Source organism: Cuculus canorus, chromosome Z (assembly GCF_017976375.1).
Source record: "Cuculus canorus isolate bCucCan1 chromosome Z, bCucCan1.pri, whole genome shotgun sequence".
NCBI classification, from domain to species: Eukaryota; Metazoa; Chordata; class Aves; order Cuculiformes; family Cuculidae; genus Cuculus; species Cuculus canorus.
Genome location: NC_071441.1, coordinates 64562258 through 64588149, shown reverse-complemented (window position 1 = coordinate 64588149; position 25892 = coordinate 64562258). Strand labels below are relative to the sequence as shown.

Below are 25892 nucleotides of genomic sequence, written 5' to 3'. Positions count from 1 at the left end.
TAAGCCAGTGTGGCTTAACTACTACATAACAACAATTAATCCAGCATGTTTTTAAAATGAGTATTTCAAGTGCTAGTTTTAAGGACATCCTCAGAGAAGTTTTCAGTAACAACATCAACAACAAAAAAAGTGCACCTATCCATGCTCCTAAGTCCATATTGCATATTTTGTTTTACCGATCATGAGGACTTTTGCTGTCTACTCTGTGTTTATTACACTAGCAGGTGCCAACATTTCCATTTAATCCAATCTGGAATGTCTGCTGTATCTTACTGTGCCTTCCTGTGTCTATGTATGGTAAGCTAAGCATGACTAGCTCTAAGACGCCTACAGTTATACAGCTTTGGCTCCTCCATGTACAAGCAGTATCTGCTAATTTTGCTTCTCTGAGTATTTAACAGAGGGCACTGAAATTGATTAAGGTTTTCCGTATACCCAAAATGGCTGCTACAGGTTTAAATTCAGCAAACCAGCAAAATAAATCTGCTCCCACTATCAAACAGGAAGAGATTATTTGCTAAGGATATTTTTGATTACATATATGCAAACATCACTGTCCCCACACCCACCTCGCCCAGGAACAAGGATGAACTCACAGGCTGACCAACTCAACAATGACATCAAAGCAGCACAGGGCTGGCACGGCTCTAACCAGTACACAAATCCATTCATCATAGAACAATCTACACTACCACATATTTTCTCAATGACTTGGGAAAGATAGCTTTAGAAACAGCTAATGTTATCTGCATAATAAAAACCTCCGGTTACTTTTGCCTGTCAAAGAGGACTTTATTAAGGCAGCGAGGGATCAAAGATGTCTAGTACAGCTACCTGATAGAGGAAAAGGACAGAAAAGGAAAGAGAAGAGGAATTTAGTCTTTTTAGTGTCAGTCTTGATTTTCTGGTAGGAAGGGTTTTTACAGTCTACTGACAACTATAACCATAAAAATTGAGCGATGAGACAGTTTTTGTTCAACATAAACACTCTAAACAGATAGGCCTACCCTCAATGACAAAATTGGGCTTAAGTATGTCATTAAATTAGCTGCTAGCTTTTACGTCCTTAATTTAAAAAAAAAACAGCCAAGAAACAATGTTATGTCATACTTGTTTGTGCCACACTGTAATCCCAAAGTTAAATACAAGACAGGGTGCCAGCAATTCTAGGCTGAAAATTTCCATATTTTTAGCTTAGTAGTACTGTGCTTCTCTCAAACAGTGCATGAGGAAATGGTGGTGTTTTATGCAGATTTTATGTACTCCAGTATCCCAAATAACAACTGAAAATAAACACACACTGACATTCTCACAACATGAGTAACCCATAATAAAAGCTGCAGGTCATATATACAATACATGGAGAACTGGATACTTTTATTGATGTATTACACCTGGGTCGGGGCAATCCACAGTTTCAATACAGGATGGCAGATGATGTGACTGAGAGGTGCCCTACAGCGAAGGACTCGGGGGTGCTGGTCGATGAGAGACTCGACATGAGCCGGCAACGTGCGCTCGCAGCCCAGAAGGCCAACAGTATCCTGGGCTGCATCTAAAGGAGCGTGGCCAGCAGGGTGAGGGAGGTGATTCTGGCTCTCTATTCCTCTCTTGTGAGACCTCATCTGGAATACTGTGTCCAGTTCTGGAATCCTGAACATAAGAAGGAGACAGAGCTGTTGGAATGGCTCCAGAGGAGGCTACAAGGATGATCGGAGGGCTGAAGCACCTTCCCTACAAGGACCGGCTGAGAGAGTTGGGCTTGCTCAGCATGGATAAGAGGAGGTTCCAAAGAGACCTTATAGCTACCTTCCAGTACCTGAAGGGGCTACAAGAAAGCTGGAGAGGGACTGTTCACAAAGGCTTGTGAGGATAGGACCAGGGGGAACGGGTATAAACTGGAAAGGGGCAGATTTAGACTAGACATTAGGAAGAATTTCTTCACAATGAAGGTGCTGAAGCACTGGCACAGTTGCCCGGGGAAACTGTGGCTGCCCTATCCCTGGAGGTGTTCAAGGCCAGGTTGGGTGGGGCTTGGGCAGCCTGGTCTAGTGGGACGTGTCCCTGCCCATGGCAGCAGGGCTGGAATTAGATGATCTTTAAGGTCCGTTCCAACTCAAACTATCCTATTATTCACTGATAATTAAATGATTTTCTGTAGCTAAACTAGGGTTTTCTAAGAGACTAAATGGATCATACGGATTCTCACAAGCATTTTTACTCAAATGACACAATTACAATTGAGTACACTTCTTTGGAAGCTCCCAAAACTCTTTTCCAAATATATTTTCTATTAATTGTCCACATTTCCCACAGCACTCCACCCCACTCACATCCTTCCTGACCTGGGTTACTTAAAAACAACCTCGAATCAAGAAAGAACATCAGGAAATATAAACTGAAGTGGCAGCTGATCAACTCCTAATAAAAGGTACATGGTATTAAAGCAGATCAGGCACCTGGTCACACTTGATATATTTAGAAGAGTCTAAACTCTGAAGTCACTTAGTTTAAATAACCCACTCCAGTGAAATTGTATCAGATACACGTGGTAAAGGAGAAACACTTATTTCTATGCTTTTGATGTAAGAATCACCACTTACACATGTTTATAAAACTAAGTGGAGTAGGAATAAACCCTTACAATGTTCAGCTTTCCTTGGGGCTGTTCCAGTTTTATCCTTGTGCAGCTTCACTGCCAGATAGATATTCCCCAAATAAATCAGGAGGGGTGAAGAGTTAAAAAAAAAAAAAAAAAGAAAAAGCCATCTGAATAGACAGTACAGACAAGTAAGGATAAGGAGAAATGCAGGAAGAAAAGGGGTAATGAAGTGATACACACTAAAGCCAGCTCTAGCCCTTCCAACAGTTTCTTGAATATTCTAAAGCTTAACAACCGCTTCCCTCTCTTTACTTGTTTCTATAATAAATACAGCCTGAAGAAGATCCAAAGTTATGCTGCATTTTACAGGGTAGCAAAACCAAGTATTTTGTAAATATTGTTACTGCTCATTAGAAGGAGAAAATAAAAGCAGAAAAATGCTGAATTATGGATATCTTCCAAGTACCTCAAGAGAAGGAAAAAAGGCTCTAGCTTTAGTTCACAACAGTTACAACGCTTTCTGCTCATTAGCGCAAAAAGTTTAAAGTTAAGCTTATTCTAGTTGCACAATTTTTTCCTGCTACAATTCAAACGTTTGCCAAACCAGAATGACTACTTCAAATTTAAATCAGATGGGAAGTGATTAAAAAGAAAACAAACTCTCTCACTCCTCCAGAAAACAGAAAAGGATGGAAGTAGAAAGTACATGCCACATGTAAGCTGTATTAATGTATGGAAAGGAAAAAGCACGTTACAAGCACGAAAATCTATAGAGAATCTTCTTCTTCCTACTTTTCAGAAAACTCCTAGAAATTCTGAATTCAGATGTTTATTATAGTTGTCAGTAACACATCAGCTAAGATACTGAGCCAATAGTAAATTTCTTCCAGAGACAGAAAAGTAAGACTGATCATTGCACAGCAACTTAAAACAATGTCCTGGCACGTACATTTCTTTTTACCCGTGATTTTACTTCCTGACAACAAGCTGAGAGGAAAATGCAAGAAAGTGTAGTGGGAAGGCTTGCAGTTTTCCCTTACAAAAAGAATTCCTATTGTTTAGGCCAAGAGTTCTGTCTTAGAACTAAATGTCCTGGGCGAACATTTGATATCATCTTTTCCTTGTCCTTTGGGCCTGGTTGTTTAGCCAGTTTGAAGTTCACATCACTGTCCTCTTATCTAACCCCTACTTTGCCAGCTACCTACAATGACGATGTTATGGGAGATAGCATCAAAGACTTTATACTAGAGTTTAAGGTAAACAACCTGCACAGCTCTCCTCTCATCCAAAAGTCACCTCACCGTAGAAGGCTTGGTCAAGCCTGATTTCCCCTTTGTAAATCCATGCTGACCACTTCCATTTACCTTCTTATTGTCATCTGTGTGGAATTGCTTTCCAGAATGATTTTCTTAATCACTTTCCCAGGGACTAACATGAGGCTGCCTGGCCTGTACTTCCTTGGATCCTCCTTTTTGCTATTCTTTCTTCCAGTCTTCAGAAACTTCTCCCAATCACCTTGACTATTCTACAGCCTTCAAGTCTTCAAGCCTATGATATGAGGTTTACTGAAGCAAAATGTTCTTATACTATTGGACTGCATTAAGACATCATGAAAGACTATGGATGCATTCAAAGTCAAACAGACTTATGTTCAGTAGCCACTCCAGAATTTAGAAAACTTAGAATTTTTAAAATAAACTGGGGTAATTTATAGAAAAAGGAAAAAAAAACTATTTTATTGCACATAATGGCCAAATAGAGACATTAGAGTAAGGAGGCAAAGTCCAAACATCTAAATACATTAGGAAAGCTGTAAAAAAACACTTCAAAAAGATGAGATGCCCTGGATGTTGCATGTTTTTGCTGCTCTTACTTAACAAATCTCACACTTCACCACAGAGGTCAAAACATTGAGAGGTCCCAACATTAAAGAAAAAAATCATAATTGCTTTCCAAATTACTTGTAATTACTGCATGTCATTACTTTGCAGTATAAGTCATTAGAGTTCTTTCTAAATGTGCACCTTATTCTACAAGAATAAGACCCAACTGTTTACTCTTAATCATGTCATATAGCTAATTCATCAGATCTCCACCCAAATCTTGCACACTAATAACACCCTAGAAATCTAGTACCTAACCCAGAAAATTAAAGGTGAGGCTATCTGGCAAGACTAAATAGCCAGGACATGAGTTAAGAAAGAATTACAAAGAGGACTGTGTCACAAGGATGCCCACTACAGGAAAGCATCCGGTGAGCATGACACAGTGGATGAGATGCATGGAGGTGGACTCACAAGGAGATCATAAATACTATAGCTGCACTGTCCCAAGTATAATCCACACCTTGCAGTGCACTCTTCACAGAAGATCTTTAGGGCTCATACTATAGTACTTTCTTCCAAGCTTACTGAATGGAAGTTGAGTAAAGTACATGAACTCTTTTGCTTTTTCAAGTAATCTCTTGTGCACTACACCACTGTCAGAATAAGACGATTTCATTGCTTACACTTCTCCTTGAACCTTGAAAACAACAGCAGAAAGTGAGGATCTCTCAACAGACCAAGAAATAAAACGTTGTTGGCCTGTAAGCTACTGGAGCAATTGCACAAATAGGACAAAATGCATTTGAGAAGCCATGAGAAAGGACATGAGTGATGAAGTTCAAATCTTACATAGATGCTTGTTTTTGTTCATGTCTTTCCTCTTGCTAGCACATTGAGTCATTTGCTGTTGATCTGAATGAGAGGAGCACAGAGATTAAGCAAACTTACATAGCATTCCCACCACTGCGCACACAATGAAACTCAGAGCACTGCCATAATTTGTGGGGCAGAAACCAGACCAGGAAGACAAAACCAAACAAGCAGTTTGAAATATACACAAGCCAAACACCAAAAGGAAAAACTCCAAGAGGAGGGCACTAGAAAGATGAAGCAAAATATGTGTACAACCACATAGTATTAGCCTATCAATAAATTTCAAGGATTATGAATATCGTAAGTCTTGACAGAGTAGGAACACTCTGCTAGGGCAAGTAGCATTAAGAGGACGCACTATAATTACAAATAACTTATTCACAAAACAAAAGGAGGAAGAAACTCTTTCCATTTTCAGCCAAGTGCATCAAAACCAAACTGCCTGGAACATTAAGTTTTACAGTGGAGAGAAACAGGACCAGCAAGAACATTTTGTCTGGAAGGGCAGATTTGGAAGGGGTACCCTACCAATCTCAGTGGCAGAGGGAAGTGAAGTAATGGATTACAACAAGGATACCCCAGCTGTAGGTTTCAGGATTAGGTACTTCTCAGGTCTGACCACATGATTTCCTGTGTGCAGAAACATGCACATGATACCTTACAACTAACTCAGTAACCACTTCTGCACTCACCCATTAAACCACAGATGAACACCCTAAAATACTGCAAGCATAAACAAATATCCCCATGCAGATGGTGTTACCCATATGCTAGCATATGGTTAGCACTATTAGGCCTGTTGTACTGCTGCAGAAGTGAGGCAGTCAAGAAACTGATTCACCGGGAGGCCACAGGGACTGAGGAGCTCAGGAAGCAAAAGTACCCAGGATGTAGTAACCCAAATAACCTTTCATTACTCCATATCACCCAGCCTATGAACACACGTAAGACAGGTGCATATTCAACTGTCTTCAAAAAAAAAAGGTGAAATAGAATAAAAAAATCAAAGTGGTATTTGCAGAAAAAAAAAATTTCCACTTTAAGGAAACCTATTCCTAGAGTTTGCAAGATAGTTGCTTTTTTCCTGTCTCTGCCTCCCCACCCTATTCTATGAAAGACAAATCTATTTATTTATTTCACATGGAACCACTTAGCATTGCTCTAAATTGTCAAGTGCATCTGAGTGGCTGCCTTTATTTCATTCACTTCCCTGGCATGCAGCCAATTATCTGCTGCTAAGCTACAAGAATGCAGTGTGGCATTCAGGGAAGAGTAACATTCTCTAAAGCATTTTAATATTAGTATATGTGATGCAGACATGACTTCTCTGTTGGTCTGCAGCAATTTTCACACTGCTGATGACAGAGTTCTCTCAGGTCGCTGCACATTTTGGACCACATAATACTGGACACCAGCTCCCTAGGCTTTCCCTCAGGCCACCAAGTAATGCACTTATGAAACTTCTATCTGCAGTAGGCAGCAAAAAATATGAGAAAAACCCTAGTTTAGGGCCTGCAAGCTTACACCCACTACTATAACAAATCTTTAGCAAACTGAGCTGGTTGTTTCCGTAACACAATCATGTCGATCAAAAAGCTTCATTTTCTCCATGAATTTGTACCTAAATTTCATTTTGTTTTGGTTTTTTTACCTTGGGTTTTTTGGTGTTTTCTTTTTCTAGCTTTTACCATTAGAATACAAGACCAAGAATACAAGGGTTAGAAGAGGTGCCACATTTAAGGCTGCTTTATGTATTGTTAATTTAGTCCCAAATGTGCAAGTATAATGATTGCAGTCCTTCATTACATGCTTCTGCTTCCTAGTTCAGTTACCACATATAAGTGAGGCATCATTTCATATTTTGCTTTATCTTTATTTTTGAATGCATGTGTCTCCTCTTTATCTATTGCACATTAACCAGCAGAGTTCAGAAACGTCTTACATGATGTCAAAGATATTGCTCATGACATCATTCAGATTCTTTCTTGGAATTAGAGCATTTATTAATTAAACCTCAACAGTTTGTGAGGTATGAAGGAATTGCTGCAAGTATGGTCTACACAAAAACCAGCAGTTTCAGATTCTACTTAATTTGGATGCCTGACCTGAAAAACCATCAGCCTTTCTAAATGGCATTTCTATCTGTTTTAGCCACTCTTTGTGTGCAGAGACCTGCTCTACCTTTGCCTGTCCAGCTCTGTGTCAAGCTAGGTCCCCAAATCAATGAATTATTAACTTCCATAAAACACCTGGTGTATGTGATTTGTGCAGTTTTTCACCAAGACCATAGGCAAAATTCAAAATAGGTCCCCACAGGTGGTGGTCTGATTTTACCATGACATTATATTCTCTTCTTGCAGCCTCATGCCTCACATACTACAAACGGTCAGAGAAGGACAGGGTGAGAACAGAAAAACCCTATAGAAAAGGATGACTTTCAGGATATTAATCACAATTCTTTAGGAGAAACAAGTGCCAGGAACGAAACAGATCTGCATCTGCAGAGCTCATCACAAGGCAGAAGAACGAGTGGCTGCTGGGCTGCTCAAGAAGACTTAGCTGTGTCCTCTGCCTGCTGGGTGCAATTCTGCATCCCTACAGCCTCTTCATATACTCTGCACACACGACTCCTTGAGCAGAAAAGCAAATGAGACAGAAAACAAACACACACACACACTAAAACTTGTAAGGTGTGGCTGCAGGACCAGAGGCTCTGCTCCAACACTTGGACCTTAAACTGAGCTGGCACTGTGAAAGCGGTAGCTGGCTGCTATCCTGCTCTGGGATAACCACTACAGAAGGCATGTACCTTTCCAGTGGGTGTTACACTTCACATCTGCTGTCACAAAAATATTGAGATTCCTGGATTCTGTAAGTCTGGAAGATTCCAGAGTCTGGAACTTAACCCTTAAGTTCTCTCCCCATCACTGTTCCTCAGCTCACCCAGCATCCCTTCAGTCATCACACAGCTGTTGGTGCAAGAAGCTACAAGCTAAAGACATCACAGTCACAAAACGAACAAACTCCCCAGCATATCACACATGTAAGGCTGAGTACCATCCCATGAGTCCTCACTAGCCTGGTGTTCCTGGTCAAGCCCTAAGAACAGCTAAGAATACATATGCTACCAATTACAATAGCAGTATTACCACCTCAGTGCTATGTAGTACTTTCCTTCCCTTCATCTGTACACAAAAATGTCTATAGAATTAGTGATGATATCACACAGATATCAGTGTTTGACTCTTTCATTCTTCTGTCAGTTATTCTTCCATCTTTCTCTTAAGAGAGCTTTGCAGGTGGCCCATACATTTTGAATTCTCGCCAACAGATTTATTAGGAAGAAGTGGTTTTAATATTTCTCTAAAATTGTTCTGTGAGTGCCAAATGGATGAGAATATGATTAGTGCAAAAGGAAGCTGCAATTTTCTTGTCAGCCCTGAGTTTCCATGAATGCATGGGGTTAAAAGTAAATTCCTGATTTCATTCTAAAGGGCATAAGAAAGAGTCTGTCAAAGTTATTGAACACAATCTCTATAATTCCACAGAAGGATATAAAATCTTTGCCATTTGCTGAAACAGGAGAAATGATTTGTATGAGAGAGAGGAAGAGAACAGAAAGCCGAAAAATAAAGAACCAGTGGGTGTCTGCAATCATCATGAACTTCCAATATATAAGGATCCAGGAAATACCTAAAACATAAACAGAAAACAGCAATAATGCAGTATGTTTTAGGATCCAGCATGGAAAATTTCAGAGCTTTGTCTACAGCCACAAACACTCAAATCTCGTGGCTGGCTGGGTGAAAAACCAACAGATGTTCCCCGTGACAACAGCAGAACAAGTCACCTGAGGTGCCTGGCATGCAGGCGTCCATGCATGAGACAGGCATCTTGGTTCATGTGACAGTCAACCAAAATTTAGTCACTGCAGTGACACCTGATTTAGGATGGAGCAACTAGTTCTCCGGCCTGCCCCGACTGTACCAGCTAGGACTGCCTGCAATGGGATCTACCTCATGTGTGGTACCCATTGTTGCATGAGTAGCTTTGTATGCTGTAGTACACTACTGCAAGTATACAGATATTTACAGAAAGTTTATAGTTTATTCAAAGAATGCTAAATTAATGGGTGAAGTGGTGAATGGAGGCTCTCTTGGTCACAGCAACCACAAAGCAGTGACATTTAACATCTGTGGTAACAGAAGGAAAACTTAACTGCAAGACCTCAACTCTGGATATGAAGAAAGCAGACTTCAAGTTGCTCACGGAACTGCTGAGTAAAGTCCCCTGAGAAAAAACTCTTGAAGGTGCTGGGGTTCATCAGTGCTGGTCACTCTTTAAGTATTGTCTCCTAAGAGCACAGGATCAGGCAATTTCAGGATGCCAGAAGTCAAGCAGCTGAGGCAGAAGGCCAGACTGGCTAAGCAGGGATCTTCTACTTCAACTGAGGCATTAAAGGAAGGTCTAAGGCCAGTGGAAACAAGGACAAGTGACATGGCAGGACTACAGGGGTGCTGTTTGCCACTGTAGGGCAGAAATTTGTTCTGCCAAAGCTCAATTAGAGCTGAAGCTGGCCAGCAACGTGAAGAATAATAAAAAGGTTTTTTTAAAATATGTTAATAACAAAAGGCAGGTCAGAAATAACATTGGCCCATTACTTAATGAGCATGGACACCTCACAAACAGGGATATAGACAAAACAGAGACATTTAATGCTTTTTTTTTTGCCTTTGTCTTCAATCCTGATGATGGTCTTAGCCACCCCCAGGGCCCTGGGCTAAGGGACCAAGATTGTGCAAATGGTAAACTCCTCATTAACCCTGAACTTGTGCAGGATTTATTGCTCCAGATAGATTCCTGTAAGTCAATGGGGCCTGATGGGATTTGTTCAGGGTTTCATAAAGAGCTGGCTGATGCCACAGCGAGACCTCTCTCAATGATTTTTCAGTGCTCTTGGGAATCTGGAGAGGTATCATTTGACTGGAAGCTGGCAAACGTCCCAATCTTCAAGAAGGGCAGCAGGGAGGATCCCAGTAGCTACAGTCTCACTTCAGTGCCTGGTAAGGTCATGGAAAAGATTATTCTAGGAGATACTGAAAAACACCTCAAAGACAACACAGTCATTGGTCCCAGCCAACATGGGTTTAAAAAGGGAAAGTCCTGCCTGACAATCTTAATTTCCTTCTATGTCAAGGTTACCCACCTAGCTGACCAAGGAAAACCAGTTGACATAATCTTTGTGGATTTCAGCAAGGCCTTTCATACTGTCTCCCACAGTATCCTCCTAAACAAAATGTCCAGTACCCAGCTGGATAAACACATAGTGCATTGAGTGGACAATTGGCTGATGGGTAAGGCTCAAAAGGTCATAGTGAATGGGGTTACATCAGCCTGGCAACCAGTCACTAGTGGTGTTCCACAGGGATCCATCTTAGGGACAGTGCTCTTTGATATCCATAAATGACTTGGATACAGAATTCAAAGGTTTACTAACCAAGTTCACTGATGCCATAAAACTGAGGGGAGCTGTTTACACTCTTGAGGGCAAGAAAGCCCTGCACAGGGATCTGGACAAATTGGATTGCTGGGCAGCTGCCAACCACATGAAGTTTAACAAGGGCAAGTGCCAGGTTTTTCACCTGCAACACAGCAACCCTGGACGTCCATACAGACCTGGGGGTGAGAGGCTGGAGAGCAGCCCTGTGGAAAGGGTTCTGGTGTTCTGGTCAATGTCAAGTTGAACATGAGCCAGCAGTGTGCCCTGACAGCCAAGAGGGCCAACCATGTCCTGAGGTCCATCAAGCACAGCACCACAAGCTGATCAAGGGAGGTGATTGTGCCACTTTACTCCACACTGCTACGGCTCAAGTACTGTCCACAGTATTGGCCACTGCACACAAAAAATGATATCAAGCTACTGGAGAGTGTCCAGAGGAGGGTCACAAAGTTGGTGAAGGGTCTAGAAGGGCATTCATAAGAGCTCCAGCTGAAATCATTTGGTCTGTTCAGCCTGGAGAAGAGTAGACTGAGGGGAGACCTCATAGCACTTTACCACTTCCTCAAAAGGGAAGAAGGACCCAAGGGAATGGCAGGAAGATGTGTCAGCGGAGGGTTAGGTTGGTTATCAGGAGAAGGTTCTTCACTCAGAGGGTGGTGGAACACTGAAAAAGGCTTCCCAGGGAAGCAGTCATGGCACCAAGCCTAGCAATATTCAAGACATGTTTGGACAATGCCCTCTGACACATGGTGTAAATCTTGGGGTTGTCCTAGGCAGGGATAGGAGTTGGATTCATTGATCCTTGTGGGTCCCTTCCAACTTTGGTCATTCTGTCATTCTGTGATTCTGTAAATAAAGGCATAACATTTTTTAAAAAGTAATGTAATGAGCTTGACAAGTTCAAAAGATTACAAAGGACATACTGTAGTGCAATGGAAATCTTGCAGTAATTTAGGAACTTAAATCTCTCTAGGTCAAAAGTGCAGAACTATTAAGCAGCAGATAATTTCTGTTGCTCAGCCATTATACCACAGGGAAAAACTCAAAAGGCAAAAAGTGGACCAAAAGGCAATGTTCCACAGTGCCATGAGAAGAAAGGGGAGAGTATAATCCCAGATTCTTTTCAATATTTTCAGCCTTTAACTCCTAAAACATCATCATATTTTTCAGAAGAAATAGTGGAACTGATCAGATATTCCACTGTAATACAGCAGAACTAAAATCACTTATGACAATATATCTCAGTTCAGAATTGGCACTTAATAAACACTTCCTATTAAACCTGAGTTAGTCTTGAACTCATGGAAAATACAATAGAGATATTGAAATGTCTGGATTGAATTGGAGAAGCCTCTATTTCTAGATATACTCATCCTGTGCCTCAAACAAAAAACCTTAAGGGACTGCTAAGTCAAAAAAAAAAAAAACTTTGGAAGCTAGACTTTAAGCATATGTTGCTGGATATCTAGTGCACAGGCACACTGTTAAAAAAAAAAAACCAAAAAACCAACCTGTCCTCCAATCAATCTACAGCATCAGTAACGGCTGGTGTGCAGAAAAATCTGAAAAGAGGTCCTATATGGAATTTCATTTTCCTTCAATTGTAAGAAAAAGGCAAGTGACACCGTCTTTCTGAACTGCTGTGTCTGGTCAACAATCAGGCAACAAAAAAAAACCCATTAATGCTGTTTTCAATCCAGACAAAATCTACCCACTCCCCCATCAGTAGATCTGTGACAGATGACCTAAACCAGGCCAGTCCATCACCACTTTAAGAAGTACAAAGTGAGAATGCTTAGAACAGTCACACTGAAAAGTGGGTGCATGACACCACAGCAGCCTTTGTACCAAACTTGCTTTAAAATGTTGGACCCAGAGAAGTGTGCCACTGTTAGCAGCGAAAACCTGAGGCTAAGAATGGCCAAAAAAGGTGGACTGATATTTTCAAACCTTGTGATCTGCACCAGCTGCGTGAGGTCTATGTTAAAGATTTTCTGCACTGAAGGGATTTTGTGTGTGCGTGTGAATCTGTTCTACTGTATGTGCAAGTCACACAGTGGAAGTCTAGTACCTAGAGTGCTCCTCTTGCAGTGCGGGCAGAAGGTCCTGCAGCAGTCAGTTCTCTATAACCGGACTGGATGTCATGAATGCTCAAGATGTAGTGTTGGAATAGATGCCAGGAACCGTAATAGGCTGCACCAAAAGGTGATCTGTCCCTTCATTTTTTCATAAACTACTCAGTAATGCAGACATACTGCAGCTGAGCAACTACGATAGCTTTTATTGTATATGCAGATTTATAGGATGGGAAATCCTCACCAAGTGGATTAAAAAAATGCTGCTGTATTACTAATTATGACAATGTATTATGCAGTATATGAATATATAAAGTCTATTATTATGTGGCTGTATTACTACAGAAATAGAGGAGGCTCTGCCTGGATCTTCTATTCAGGTACACGGTGAGAAACTAATATGGTCAGCATGTGACCATAGGAAAATAGGGTACATGCCTCACCAGTCTGCTTAGATAATGACGAAGAAAAAAATTAATCTATTTTAAAAGTTAAATAAAGTCAAATTCAGATAAATGGTGTTTAATTATCCAGTACATTAGGGACTGACTTGCTATTTTTGTGCTCAGATTTTTTTTGTTTTCTACACATTTCCTCTTACATTTGAAGAACTAAGCAGATGAAGCCAAACAGACAGAACTCTGCCAACAAAGGAGACAATATTCGAAAGGCACCAGGATTGGACTATAAGACTGGTGGAAGAACCAAAATCATGTTAAACTGTTACAATACTGTATTTTAAATGGAATTTGGCTATTCACGTTATCAGTGTGAGCTACAATGCTGTATGTAGGCTCTGGTGACTTTTGCATCACACTTTCCTGTGATGTTTAAGGTAGAGAAGGTGTAACACATTATTGTTACACGGTAAGAGTTTGTGTTACATTTTTTGGGCTTCATGCTCAGCCATGCACTTCTAATCCATCTCTAATTTGCTGCCGCCCTTTCACTTGCTAACATCTCACCTGTTAGCTAAAAGATTTCCCAGCAACTCCACAAATAAGCCTTTGCCAAATGTTATTTGCCTTGGGATCTAATTTTTTTTTCAACAACTTAATTAAGGAGCTAAAGCATACTGTAATACTTAGTATCTTACAATATCTCACAGAGAAATATGAAGGACTTCTTCAATAATACTTTGATTTCTCTTCAATAATATTTTGTCTCACCAAAATCTGGTCTTATTACCATCCGTCACAATGATTTTTAAATTACTCTTCAGACTAAGATATTGAGGGGGGGGTCACTTTTGTTGACTTTTACTCTCAAGTGTGACAGACACTCAAGAACAGGAAGCAAGAACAGAAAACAACAGACCCCTATCCAGTTTCTGACCAAAATCACTTGACATGGATTAAGACAGCCAAAGATTAATATTAAACTATTCAATGGCATCAGTATTCTTCAAGACACATTTCTGTGGATTTAACTAACCTTTCAAGATGAAATCATGTCAAAAATAAAGTAGATCTACCTGTAACTCACTTCTCAGCTGGGTATGTTCCCCACTTCTGCTTAGTTACAGACCATTTCTAACACTACAGCAGAAACATAATGCTTAAATTTTGGTAAATTAGCAATAAATATGACTATGACATTTTCTATTCTTCTCTTTATCCCCAAAATGTGCTCATTACTAAGCATGCAGGTAAACACAAAACATCTACGGAATAGAGAAGTTCAGTCCCTGGAGAGATCACAAGGTTTATATACCTTGCTATTTATCTACCACTTTTGCCTCAGGCCAGAAAACGGACTGTAAATTCAGTTTACAGTTCTGCACAAAGAGCCAGAGGATAAAGCTTCCATGTAGCTTGCCTTGAGCATAATGTGAGTGAATAATTTTTCAGTTATTCCTTAAATGCATATCAAAGCAGTTTGAACCAGCATATGTGTTGATTGTGCCCACAAACCTTGTTGTCTCAAGATAGTGCCCAAATGATGGCAGGGAAACAGGGATCACCTGGGAGAGCAATTAAGAGCTAGCTACCCCAAAGTTGTCTTCATGCAAGAACTGTTTAGGGACTCTTTCATGAGAAGGTCTTAAAAAACACTAATCCTAATAGCACAAATAGCTTAAAACTTTGCCACTGGCCGTTTTCTTTAACTCCTTCTGCTGAAGGTAGTCCATCCAAAAAAAAAAAGGAAAAGAAGTTTGAAGGAAAAAAAAAAAAACCCTTTTTTTTTTTTTTTATTCAGGGATAGTGAGAAGATAAATACATGTGTTATTTATTAAATGCTGCAGGAATTACCTAAAACATGGGCATCTCCAGTGGACCTTTTGCTGGAACAACCTAGGGAGTTACTTGCCCACATGCAACCAGTAAGATTTATGGACAATATTACACCTGAAGGTGGCGAGCCATCTTGCCAAAAAGATAACACCACTCCTCAGCCACCTATTACATATAACCGACATACGATGCGAAACCACACAGGCAGTTTTTGCCCAGTAGAAGTCAAGAGATAACTTTTAATTCATTACATCTTCAGGCGAAAAAAAATTACCTTTCAGCACTTTTGCTAGGTTTCATATATACTAAATTAGCAGAGAGGTACAGCAAAAGCTGTTTGTGGCATATCCCTGCCTTATCACTTCAAGGAATGTATGTAAAACAGAGAGGTTTCGAATACTGCAAAATCACCATGTCCTTTATAAAATAAATACAGAGCTACAGTAAGCAGAAAAAATTCAAATGATTGGATTCGGTTAATCTGTGGGGACATGGACTTAATACCGCATTTAATTTTGCTAAGTGGGAGAAAGATTATTGCAGACAAGATACAAAGAATAGTTTCTGCTCAAATTGTTTAATATTTACAAGCTTAAATACACTAAGACAGTTATTAATAACTGTTTCAGAACATTTCCGTGTATTCAAATGACATTTATGAAAGAAACTAAACATACAGGCCTCCTTCCAATGCAGATAATAACAATAATAATAACAACAACTACAACAATGACAATATTCCTCTATTCACTTGCCTCCATTATTTTTTAATAAAAAATAACTGTGAATTTGCGGCATAGCAAGTGCCAGTCTCCTATCAAACACTGCAGAAACTACAATTCTTAGGCATTTTACTTTACTTTTGAAAGATACCAGCCAGTCCCTAAGACAAAGCCATTAGTTTTCCAGGGTTTTTAAAACAAAAGCTGCAATTCACTCTCATCAACTCTGCCATTGTCACAGTGGAAGACCTTTGGGGAGTTGCACTTGTTTACAGCCTACAGATCCTGTGGGAAGAAAGCAGTTTAACTAATATAAGAATACAGGCTTTACACATGTAGTATTTTCATGTCTTAATTTGCTGTTTCCAAACTCAGCTTTTTCCACATTGTTGCTATTCACTGTTGTCCTTTTTTCTGAAATGTGAAATGACAGTGGATAGCAACACCTGTTTGGCATTTACAAAAACTCTTCTAAAATCTAAGGGAGATCAAAACACTTTTCATTAAAAATAAAAACTGCCCCTACAAATAATTTCATATCTGCAACATACTCAATTTGATCTCATATTCCCAGACTATCAACTGATTCATGCATTATGCAATCTCTTAATAGTAAGAAACTTACTGTAGTTTTAAAAGAATTTGCTTTGAAGTAAATATCTTTCTGAAGGAAAAAAAATATCCTAATACCTTAATTAATGGAAAAGACAAAAAAATGTGCATTCTAGCATTGCAATTTTTTTCCAAGCTCTTAATACTTTAATATTACAGCAAATCTTATGAAGGCATTTGGCATCTTCCACAAAATGGTGTTAGTGTTCCTGTAATACTTTAATGTCCCCTGATGATGGATTACTGGAATGGCATAACAGCACCAGTAGTGGTTAAATGTGAAATGATTCAGCTGCTGGGCTTGTTGGGAGATAGATACCCAAACACATCTGTTGACCAAAATAGTGTCTCCTGTATCAGGACATACAGCTCCAGCATTCTCCCCAATGAACTCTGCAGCTTCTCAGCACAGTTCTCACCCAGCGTATCACTTGAAAAGCAATCCTTAAACTACTCAAACTAAAATTAAAAGGGTCTGCACACTAAAGAAAACAAAGTATATTTGTTCTGCATGAATTCTCCATGATCTCCAGTTACATTACTTAAAGAAAATGTGTTGCTTTTCCAAATATTCAAAGGATGCTGATAAAGTTCTCTCATGTGAATAATTCTTCCTCTCGCGCGCTCATTTGTGTAACTCTATAGCATGTATCACTTTAATGTGTCTAAACTACATAGGCAAATAAAGCCCAAACTGACAGAGATTATTGTTTTCTTTTCTCTCTTTTGGAGAACAGACATCTGATTCTTAAAAAAATGGCACAGAGCTGCTCATTTTTTTCATTATGTTAATACATTTGTGTGGTGAAACCAAATCAAATTAAATCTAGGCAGTATTTTTATACTGCCGGAAGTTAACAAGTACAACACTTGAGTTTTCATTGTCGTCTGATTAAGATAACTTTGTCTTCCTCTGTTAATATGCTGAAGGGTCACAGTTTACTACTTTACATCTATAAAAATATGAACATATATTCTAAATGAAAAAAAAACCACTTTCATTTTCAAATATTTCTCTTCTTTTCCCGTGATTGATGCGTTTTAGTTGCTGAGGAATTTTCCTGTACACCTTAGCAAAGGTTTGTGTCTATACAAATAGACAAACAAGGGTTGACTTCAATGAGTAAAAACTACTGACGCAAAAAAACTACTGACTACAAAAGCTTTATTCTGCATCAAGCCAAAGTTGGACATTAAAAAGATATTTTCTGATGATTTGCCTTGAGAACTCAAACTAGGATACCAAGAAGAAAAACTGAAGTGCTCTTCTGCCTCTTTAATAGCAGTCTGCTGTTCTTAAAAATGTGAATATAGTTGACGTTTAAAGCAAAGCAAAATTTAGTTTCTTGACCTGTAATTATTTTGTCTCTGCACCACTAAATGTAATTACAAACAACACAGACATTCAGCACTATAAAAGCACAACTTAACATTCCCAGAGAACAGATATGGAAGGGCACTGTTTTCGCAAAGTTCTCTTAGTCAAGTTGTAATTTAATAACACTACCAATAAACAAGTGCACTAAGTTAATGTAAAGCAGACAGGAAAATTTTCATATTGAATTTCATCTAGGGAAACTTCCAGTATTTCATTTATCAGTGCTTACAAAAAACACACCTCAAAGCGACAATTCAGAATGTGACGGGCCCATACGGCAGAACTATACCCATGACAACTTCCCAAAGTTCACTTGCTAAATTGTGTACTATCTCAAAGGCTGCCTAAGCACAGAAATATTCATTCTAAATGGGGAAAAAAAAAAAAGAACAAACGTAAGAAGGTTTTGAGCACTCCTCACAAAATTACCACACTAGCACAGCATGTAGATGTGCCACTTTTAAGAACGTGACTTAGGTCTGTGTCCCTTCTAGCAATCAGCAAGAAACACCTACAACCAGCTTGAAACCACCCTCTTTACGGTTACCCAAACTTTTCCAAACCAGTTTGAGACCTGTCTGGTTTCTCCTCTTCAGGGAGAAAGGCAGCAGGGCATGCCAGATGCAGATTCAAACAAATTTCAATCAGGCAACAAACAGGATCAAGAATTTACATGAGGCAATAGGAGATGTGTGGTTGAGATACCCGATCTCTATCTCTGCTGCACAACTACAGTGCTCTTTTCTTCACAGTTATGTAATAGACAGATAGTATTTAACAACTTGCTTGTTCAACACAGACATGTCAAGCTGATCAGCTTTCTTGGGGGGTGGAACTTAGCAGTTCATGCGTTACAAACCATCAACCCTCCTGGGAATGAATCCCACTGAAGCCTTCAGCGTTCTTCGCCTGATAAAAACCCCACAAGATCTGGCTCAGGCATTGCAGCACCATTTCTGTCGCAAGCGCAATCGGCTTCACAACACCTGCCTGGCAAAGAACCCATTGACTTGTGCTGAATGGCGCAGTCTGTAAACCAGGGCACACGCTCGCCCCGGCCTCCCTGTCACCGGCCTGGCTCCTGGCATGGGAAAGCTGAGAGCCTCCTACCCCTCACAGCATCACTAGGAGAGGCAGCAGCCCCATCGCTGCCCAGGGACAAGCTCAGCGACTCCTTGCAATCCGTCTGCACTCTTTTGGTACTTTAGCCCCTCGCACACCCTTCTCCTTTACTGAGTTTGGTCAGAAACGCGTAGCTGCATCACAGAACCATCAACACCAAGATGACTGAACACTGAGTTTGTGAGATGCTGCTCTCCGGGCGCTCTGCTGAAAACAGGCGTGCAGGCACTAGAGCGGGGGGGTGAAACCAGTCAGGAAAGAAGGAAGAGTCATTAGATGGGATGGGAATGCCACCAGCCTCATCACTCGATGAGCAGCTGCTTCTCTTCCGAGCGCTCCAGGACATTCCCATGGGGGCTTGGGGACCGGGGAAGATCCCCCTCCCTCCGACAGTCCCCTCCCAGCAGCGACTCGCTCTCACTCCATCCGTCCATCCGTCCACCCCTCCCTCCGGCCGTCGGTGCCCCCGGCGGTACCTGCTTGTCCAGCGCAGCATCCTTGGCGCTGCCGGCGGCGCATCCCTTGGGAGCCGGCACTCTCTCGCAGTTGCATCCCTCCAGCATGTACATGCCGGCGGGCCGGGCGCTCTGCTCCCCTTCGAAGTAGAAAAGCACGTTTTGGTAGAGGGCGAACCACTTCTCGTGCCAACGGTTGGTCTCCGCCGTCTTCTTGCTCAGGTAGCCCCGCTTGGTGCCCTCCTTGCGGGCCAGCAGCGCCAGGTACAAGGCGTGCCCCTCGTTGTACCGCACGCTTTTCTGCATGGTGGTGGCGGTGAGATTCGAAGCCCTCGGGGCGCTCAGCGCTCCGCTCGCCGGCAGCGCTTCTTGGGCGCCGGCACGCACCGACGGGTGCCGCTAAACCCGGCTCGGCTGCCGCTAAACCCGGCTCGGCATCTCGGCATCCTCCCCCCCAGCTCCCTCCTACCCGTCCCAGTCCCCTCCCGCACGGGAGGCGGCGAGCTTGCCCCCCGGGCAACTCCGGGCGTGACGTGGAGAGGGATCAAGCCGTAATCCGCTTTGGAAAACGATTTAAAAAGCAAAGTCGTCGCTGCGGAGCCCCGGTCCCTCCCTCCGCCCCGGGGGTTGGGGCCGCCTCCCGGCGGGCGGGGAGGGGATGAAGGGGGTGGGGGGGAACAGGGACCCTGGAATGGGGATGAACGGGGAGGCACCGGGAGCACTGGGAGCGCCCGGGGATGGGGATGAAGGGAGGGAGTGGGGGCACCGCAGGGACACGGGAAGGGGATAAAGGGGGGGGGGCACAGGGAACCCCCAGGGATAGGGGTGAAGGGGGGGGCACCGTGAGGCCGTGGGATGGGGATAAAGCGGGGGGAACACCGCAGGGACCCGGGAAGACGGGGGGGGGGGGGGGGCACCGGGAGTGCCCGGAGACGGGGATGAAGTGGGGAATGGTGGTTTGGGTTGTTTTCCCGGTAGTTTTTCGCCTTTCGGAATTTTTTTGGGTGGAAATCTTGGAAAGCGGCAGGGCTGGGCGAGCACGGCTGCGGGAGTAGTAACTTCGCTTTCGTGGCGAATTAAAGCAAAAGCAAGAAGTGAAACCCCCAGTGAAACAGCAGAAAACCGTGGCTTTTAGCCAGGCACCGATTAGAGGCGAGGAAGGGGGAGGTGAGAGCCGCAGGAGATCTCACCCCGCGGATTCCCACCCCAATCCCGCATCTTCCCGGGCATCCGTGTTGTGAGCAAAAAATCAAACCCGTCAAGGGCTGCGGGGAGGCTGCTGTGTGCCACGGCTCGTGTGCTGCACGCAGAGACAATTTATAGATCCCAACTCGTGCCGTGGCTGCATCACGGGTGAGGACAGCCTCCAGCTCCCGAGGATGCTGGGGGATGAGCGTGTGGGGACAGCTGAGAGAAAAGAGGGTGGCTCGTCGCCTCCTCAACAGCAAACCCGTGTGCGCTCTGCTGGGAGAGGAGATGGGTTCATTTTTGCAGCGAGTTCAGTAGTGCGAGCAGCAGGCACGGGTTTGTTTCTGCAGCCAGGACAGCGGAATGAGGTACGGTCAGACTTGGAATGTAAAAAATAAGCTCTGTCGAAGGAGCTGGAATCAACGTAAGCCGTATGGGAATTTCTACCAGCCAGAGGACCTTTGGCTTTTAATTTACTAAATTATTTAAGCTTCCTTTTAAGGTTCTTTCACAAAATAAGGCATCTGAAACTTTCAAAAGGTGTTGAGATACAGCAATGCAGAGATACCGGTTTATAATAGTGCTGGGCGTTACTTTATTAAATGAATGGGAATCTTATTCACTACTGTAAAGCCACCAGCCGTCTGTTTTGAGTCTTATAAGTATACCAGCAGTCTAAAGGTGTTGTGAATGTTATCAAAGAGCAGAACAGAGAGGAGTAGCCAAGTTATGTCTTTGTTTGGAAATCAAAGGCTTCTGTTTCTTCACTGCTTATGGCAGGAGGATTGGAACTAAGTGATCTTTAAGGTCCCTTCAAACACAAACTGTTCTATGATTCTATGAAACTCCTTTGTTTAAAAACATATTTTGCATCTGTACCTTTCTGTGTCTTCTGCTTTACTAATTCTTATGAGTAAGGAAGAAAACTGATTCGCTCACTGGCTGTCCAAACAAATATCAGAAAATTATAGTAATCAGAATGCCGTATAACAGACAGAATGAGTCAGAAAATACTCTGATCTCTGTCAGCGATTATGATTTTGAGTTATTTACAGGAACTACGTATCCATGTGGAGTTCTAAGGCTCTCATTCTGTGAACAGACAATTTTGTATCAGAAGAAACACATAGATGCACAAATCCTCTTGGAACTAACTGGTTTCCCTTGTAGCTTCACGTAATGAAATCTGAGCTTAATATGGAATGTCCAAGGAAGTCCAGGTTTTGGACAAGGATTGGCGATCATTTGGTTGATTTGTATATGAAATAACTGCTCACACCTGAATGACTGGGTGCTTACTCGCCTCTTACAATGCACCTTTAATTCAGTCTTACTTTTCTTGTACTATACAGTCAGTATTAATTCGATGTGTGACATTTTATGCGATACTGTATCTGCTGATGTAAGTTGATGGCAAGGTAGTGAAACTACAGGAAGGAAGCAGACCACAACTCAAAAGAGAGTTTTCACATACTTGACACTAAGTGAGTAGTTAGTGCTTTCCAAAGCAAACACATCATGTATCATGCCCAAATGCTATAGTGAGAACCTATGTTTGCCAAGCAAAGGTTGCAAGTTTTTGTCCCAACCTATGTAATTTGTACATTAATAAAACTTTGGCATAAATCAGCAATTCTTATGCACCGTCTGTTATACCACAACACCTGAGACACACAGTAAAAATAAATGACAGGAGTTAAATTTTAACTACTAAATTAAAAAAAAAATAGGAGGCTTCTTTTACTACATCATTTTCTCCTAGGCACACAAGCATTTTTGCTAAGGTGAAAATGCTGAATATGTGATTGCCTGGCAACTCACAGGAATTATGAGGCTTCTAATGTTCCTGTTCACTACAGTGAACACTGATTGCATAACCGTCAGTTTGTCATGAATTCCTGTGCTTTGCTGTTCAAAGTATTATTTAGTTCTCTTGAAATTTTATTATTTCATCATCCTTATAAATACACAAAACAGTTTATATTGCTTTCCCTACCATATGTCTATGCATCTAGATACTGTCTAAGATGTCTAAAAACATGTAAGTAAATATGGTTTGGGGATTTTTTTAATTTATTTCTTCATTGCCAACAACGAAGAAGGCATTGTTTGTGTTTTTCAAAAAAAGAAATTATAGGCCAAATTCATATGTGTGAAAATGATTGAGTTATATGTGCGAACACACATAAAGGAGTCTGTTAATGTAATTTATTCCATGGGACTCTTAAGAAGAGAACATACAGATAAGAACATTGTTTTTCTTTATTCTATAATTTCCTTAACTTCCTTTTTGTGTATTTTAATTCCAGAGGATCCATTTATAAAACCACATTCCGAAGTGGTGTCATTATAGGCCCCAAGGAGTTTTCTATAAACCTGTGGTGAAATGTTGTGGTCACATATCATTATCTCACATGTGAGATAACCTAACACATTTAGCCTATGCTTACCTTGAAATTTCCATTGGGAACTAATTCATAACATGTTGTTCAAGGCTGTCATAAATAAAGAAATATATTGCACTGTATGACAGTGCAATCTTTGACGCAATTCTACCCAGAAGTGACTGTGAGAGCTCAGGGGGCAAAGTCAGTGAGTTGTCACTCTTCTGTGTGACAGGTGACAGGAAAATCTGTAAAAAAAAAAAAAAGAAAGCATATAAAATTTAGGCCTCTGTTCTGAAAATGCCTTGGAAAAATGCTATTAATGTAGTGGTAATAAAAGTTGATTAAAACAATGGAGATGTATTGTTGTGCTATCATTTTTATGTCAGAGTTTCTATGTATTTGCTATCTGTTGTTATACATTTGGAATGTTTATTGTTTATTTGTCAGTTGTGAAAGTAAATCATTATTCACCTTTTCACATCAAGGCAATGTATCATATGCAAATTAATTCTGTAAAGCTGTTGAGCAGCTGCTACACTATCTTACAGGGAAGAAACTAGATTTCCACTAAGAATATACCTATAAATCTCTTTTTCTGTGTTGTCTGAAAAATGGAACTGAACAAATATCTTCTTTGTAATTTTATTTATACAGAAGTGCTGACATAACTGATTGTTCTTCAAGGCTTGTAGCACAATTTGGCTGTTTGAAGGCTATTTATAATATTCAGCTAAGATTTATTTATCTGATAAAGTAGGAAAATTTTCAACAAATCATGTTCCACATCACTGGTAGAAGTCCTGAGTCTCTTGAAAATAACAGGATATTCTCACGATGATGGAAATGTCATATTCCAATTATCATTCTCATTTTCAATGACTACAAACAAATTTGTGTGAGCTTAATATACCTCTTGACATAATTTGAAAATATTTACTTTATCTAGACACATTCTGGGGTTTATTCTCTTGGCTAAAAAATATTAAATCACTATGCATAACAGGTCATAAGAATTCCTCCTTTGTGGTTATTTATTTCATTGGCAGCTGGCAACAAATGCTTGGGATTAGCTCTCCTGTGGCAAAGACATAAACTACACATACATCTCAGCCCAGTGAGAAAGGTGATGGAACAAGTGTTCATGAGATTCCCTCCTTCAGGAATCCCAGGCCAGTCCCTCTCCAGGTCTTCCACAGAGCAGCAGTGAGGGTAATTTCATGGTGATTCTATGCAAAGATGCCATTCACACATCTTTCCAAAAAAGAGCACTTTAAGAAGTGAGTGTGGTAGTCCTATGCATTGGAGAGACATCTCATTACAACATACGCAAGTGCTGTCTACCTATTTTGCAGCTCCACATGCACAGATTCACAGGATTTAAGAGCTCTGAAGAGAGAAAGAATTTTTACTGCCACAGTGAAGGGTAACAAAGGGACCGATCAATTCTTTCAGTGGGAGATTTCAGCAGAAAGCAGAGAACTGCAGGTCATTTAGCTATTACACAGGTGAGGCTATTATCATACAGGTTTAATGCCTTAGTCTCTTTGTGATAAATGCTTTATAAATGCAAGAAATGGATCCACGCTAGGAACAACTTAGTCTATGCAGAAAATTAGATTGCTAGAGTCAAAAGAAGTACAAGCGAATGCCCGTCCTGCTGTGACAGGCAGCATCCTCAGTGTACAACTGGCACGTTACTGGCTGAGATTTTGGGAGAAGCATATTAAAAGAAGAGGAGAAACATTTGAAAGAAACAGTTTGGTGTGGCTATATAGGTCTTCAGGAAGTTCTTGTCTGTGGTCAGGGACAGCAGAGAAAAATAAAAAAAAAATAAAAAGCAGAGACAGTTGAGAAAATGAAAAACAAATGCACAGCAGAAGCTGTCTCACAGTCAGGATGTCAGGACGAAGAAAATGAAAAGCAGAGCAGACAGAACAAAAAGAAAAGCTGGAATCAAGGGACTCAATTAAATGGAAGAAACAACATTATTTAGGCAGGAGGCAAAAGCAAGTGGGTAGCGGAAGAATTCAGCCTGATTGGCATACTACTGATAATGAGAGCATAGGAGGTAAAGAGAAGAGGAAGACAGTATGAGTAAGTGAGAGCTAAGAATGGCTGAGGAACTGGAGAAGGCAGCATGAGGATCCTAACTAAAAGAAACAGAGGAAGGAGTTACTGGGAGGTGATGGTAGAGGGAGAGGCACAGGCAAGAGAAACTTGGGAGCAACAGAGAATGAGAGTTGTGGCCTCTGGGTAAGGCTGGAAAATCAGGTGGTGGGTAAAGTGGTGGAAATCACCCGCGGAGATCATGTAGGTAAGACTCTGGAATGGGCAAAAAAGAGACCAGTGAGCATGCGTGGGGGCAGACTGAGGAGGCTGGTAGGCAATAATGTGGGAGAGCAAAATCAGGTAGGATCAGCTCAATACCGCACATGAAGTGAAAGGATTAGATCAAGGGTAATGCTGGAAAAGAAAGCAACATTTCTAATGTGGAAAGACTGATAGTCCAGATCAATGCTAAAGCCACACAGGGAAGAAAAAGACAACTTTTCTTATTGAGTCTGTTTTCAGCTGGTTCCTTTGCCTGATGACAGCAAAGGTTCACTAACCGGGATTAAAATGGAAGAGCCATTATTCGGCTTGTTGACCAAAGGCTTAAAGATATGCAGACTTACTGACTTAATTAAAAGCTCCAGAAGTACTTTATCTAATAAAGACACAACAGACATAAACTAAGCTCCAGATTTATGATTGTAAGTGAAGTGAAAATAGTATTTTAAAACTTTTATCACATGGCTAGGATTTTTCGTATTGAGGAAAAGAGCAGGACTATCACTTGCAGAGCAGAGCCCTGATTTTTAAATTGGACAAGATTACTCCCTTTTTCCCTATTCTGAGAGCTGTGTAATGAGAATTTC

The 25892-nt window shown here is 41.2% G+C and overlaps 1 protein-coding gene across 3 annotated transcripts in view; it reads right to left on the bottom strand.

Moving 5' to 3' along the window:
- Positions 1–20000, bottom strand: part of RASGRF2 (Ras protein specific guanine nucleotide releasing factor 2) — a 134895-nt gene extending 114895 nt beyond the window's left edge. Inside the window, exon 1 of one of the 3 annotated variants that reach the window (XR_008447713.1) lies at positions 19421–20000. Coding sequence is in view for 2 of the 3 variants with exons in the window: in XM_009560298.2 (XP_009558593.1) it covers positions 19421–19705 (285 nt within the window). In the remaining variant the exon portion in view is untranslated. The remainder of the gene's footprint in view (positions 1–19420) is intronic. The other 2 variants (XM_009560298.2, XM_009560297.2) reach the window with 2 other exon arrangements.
- Between the last annotated feature and the right edge of the window lie 5892 nt (positions 20001–25892).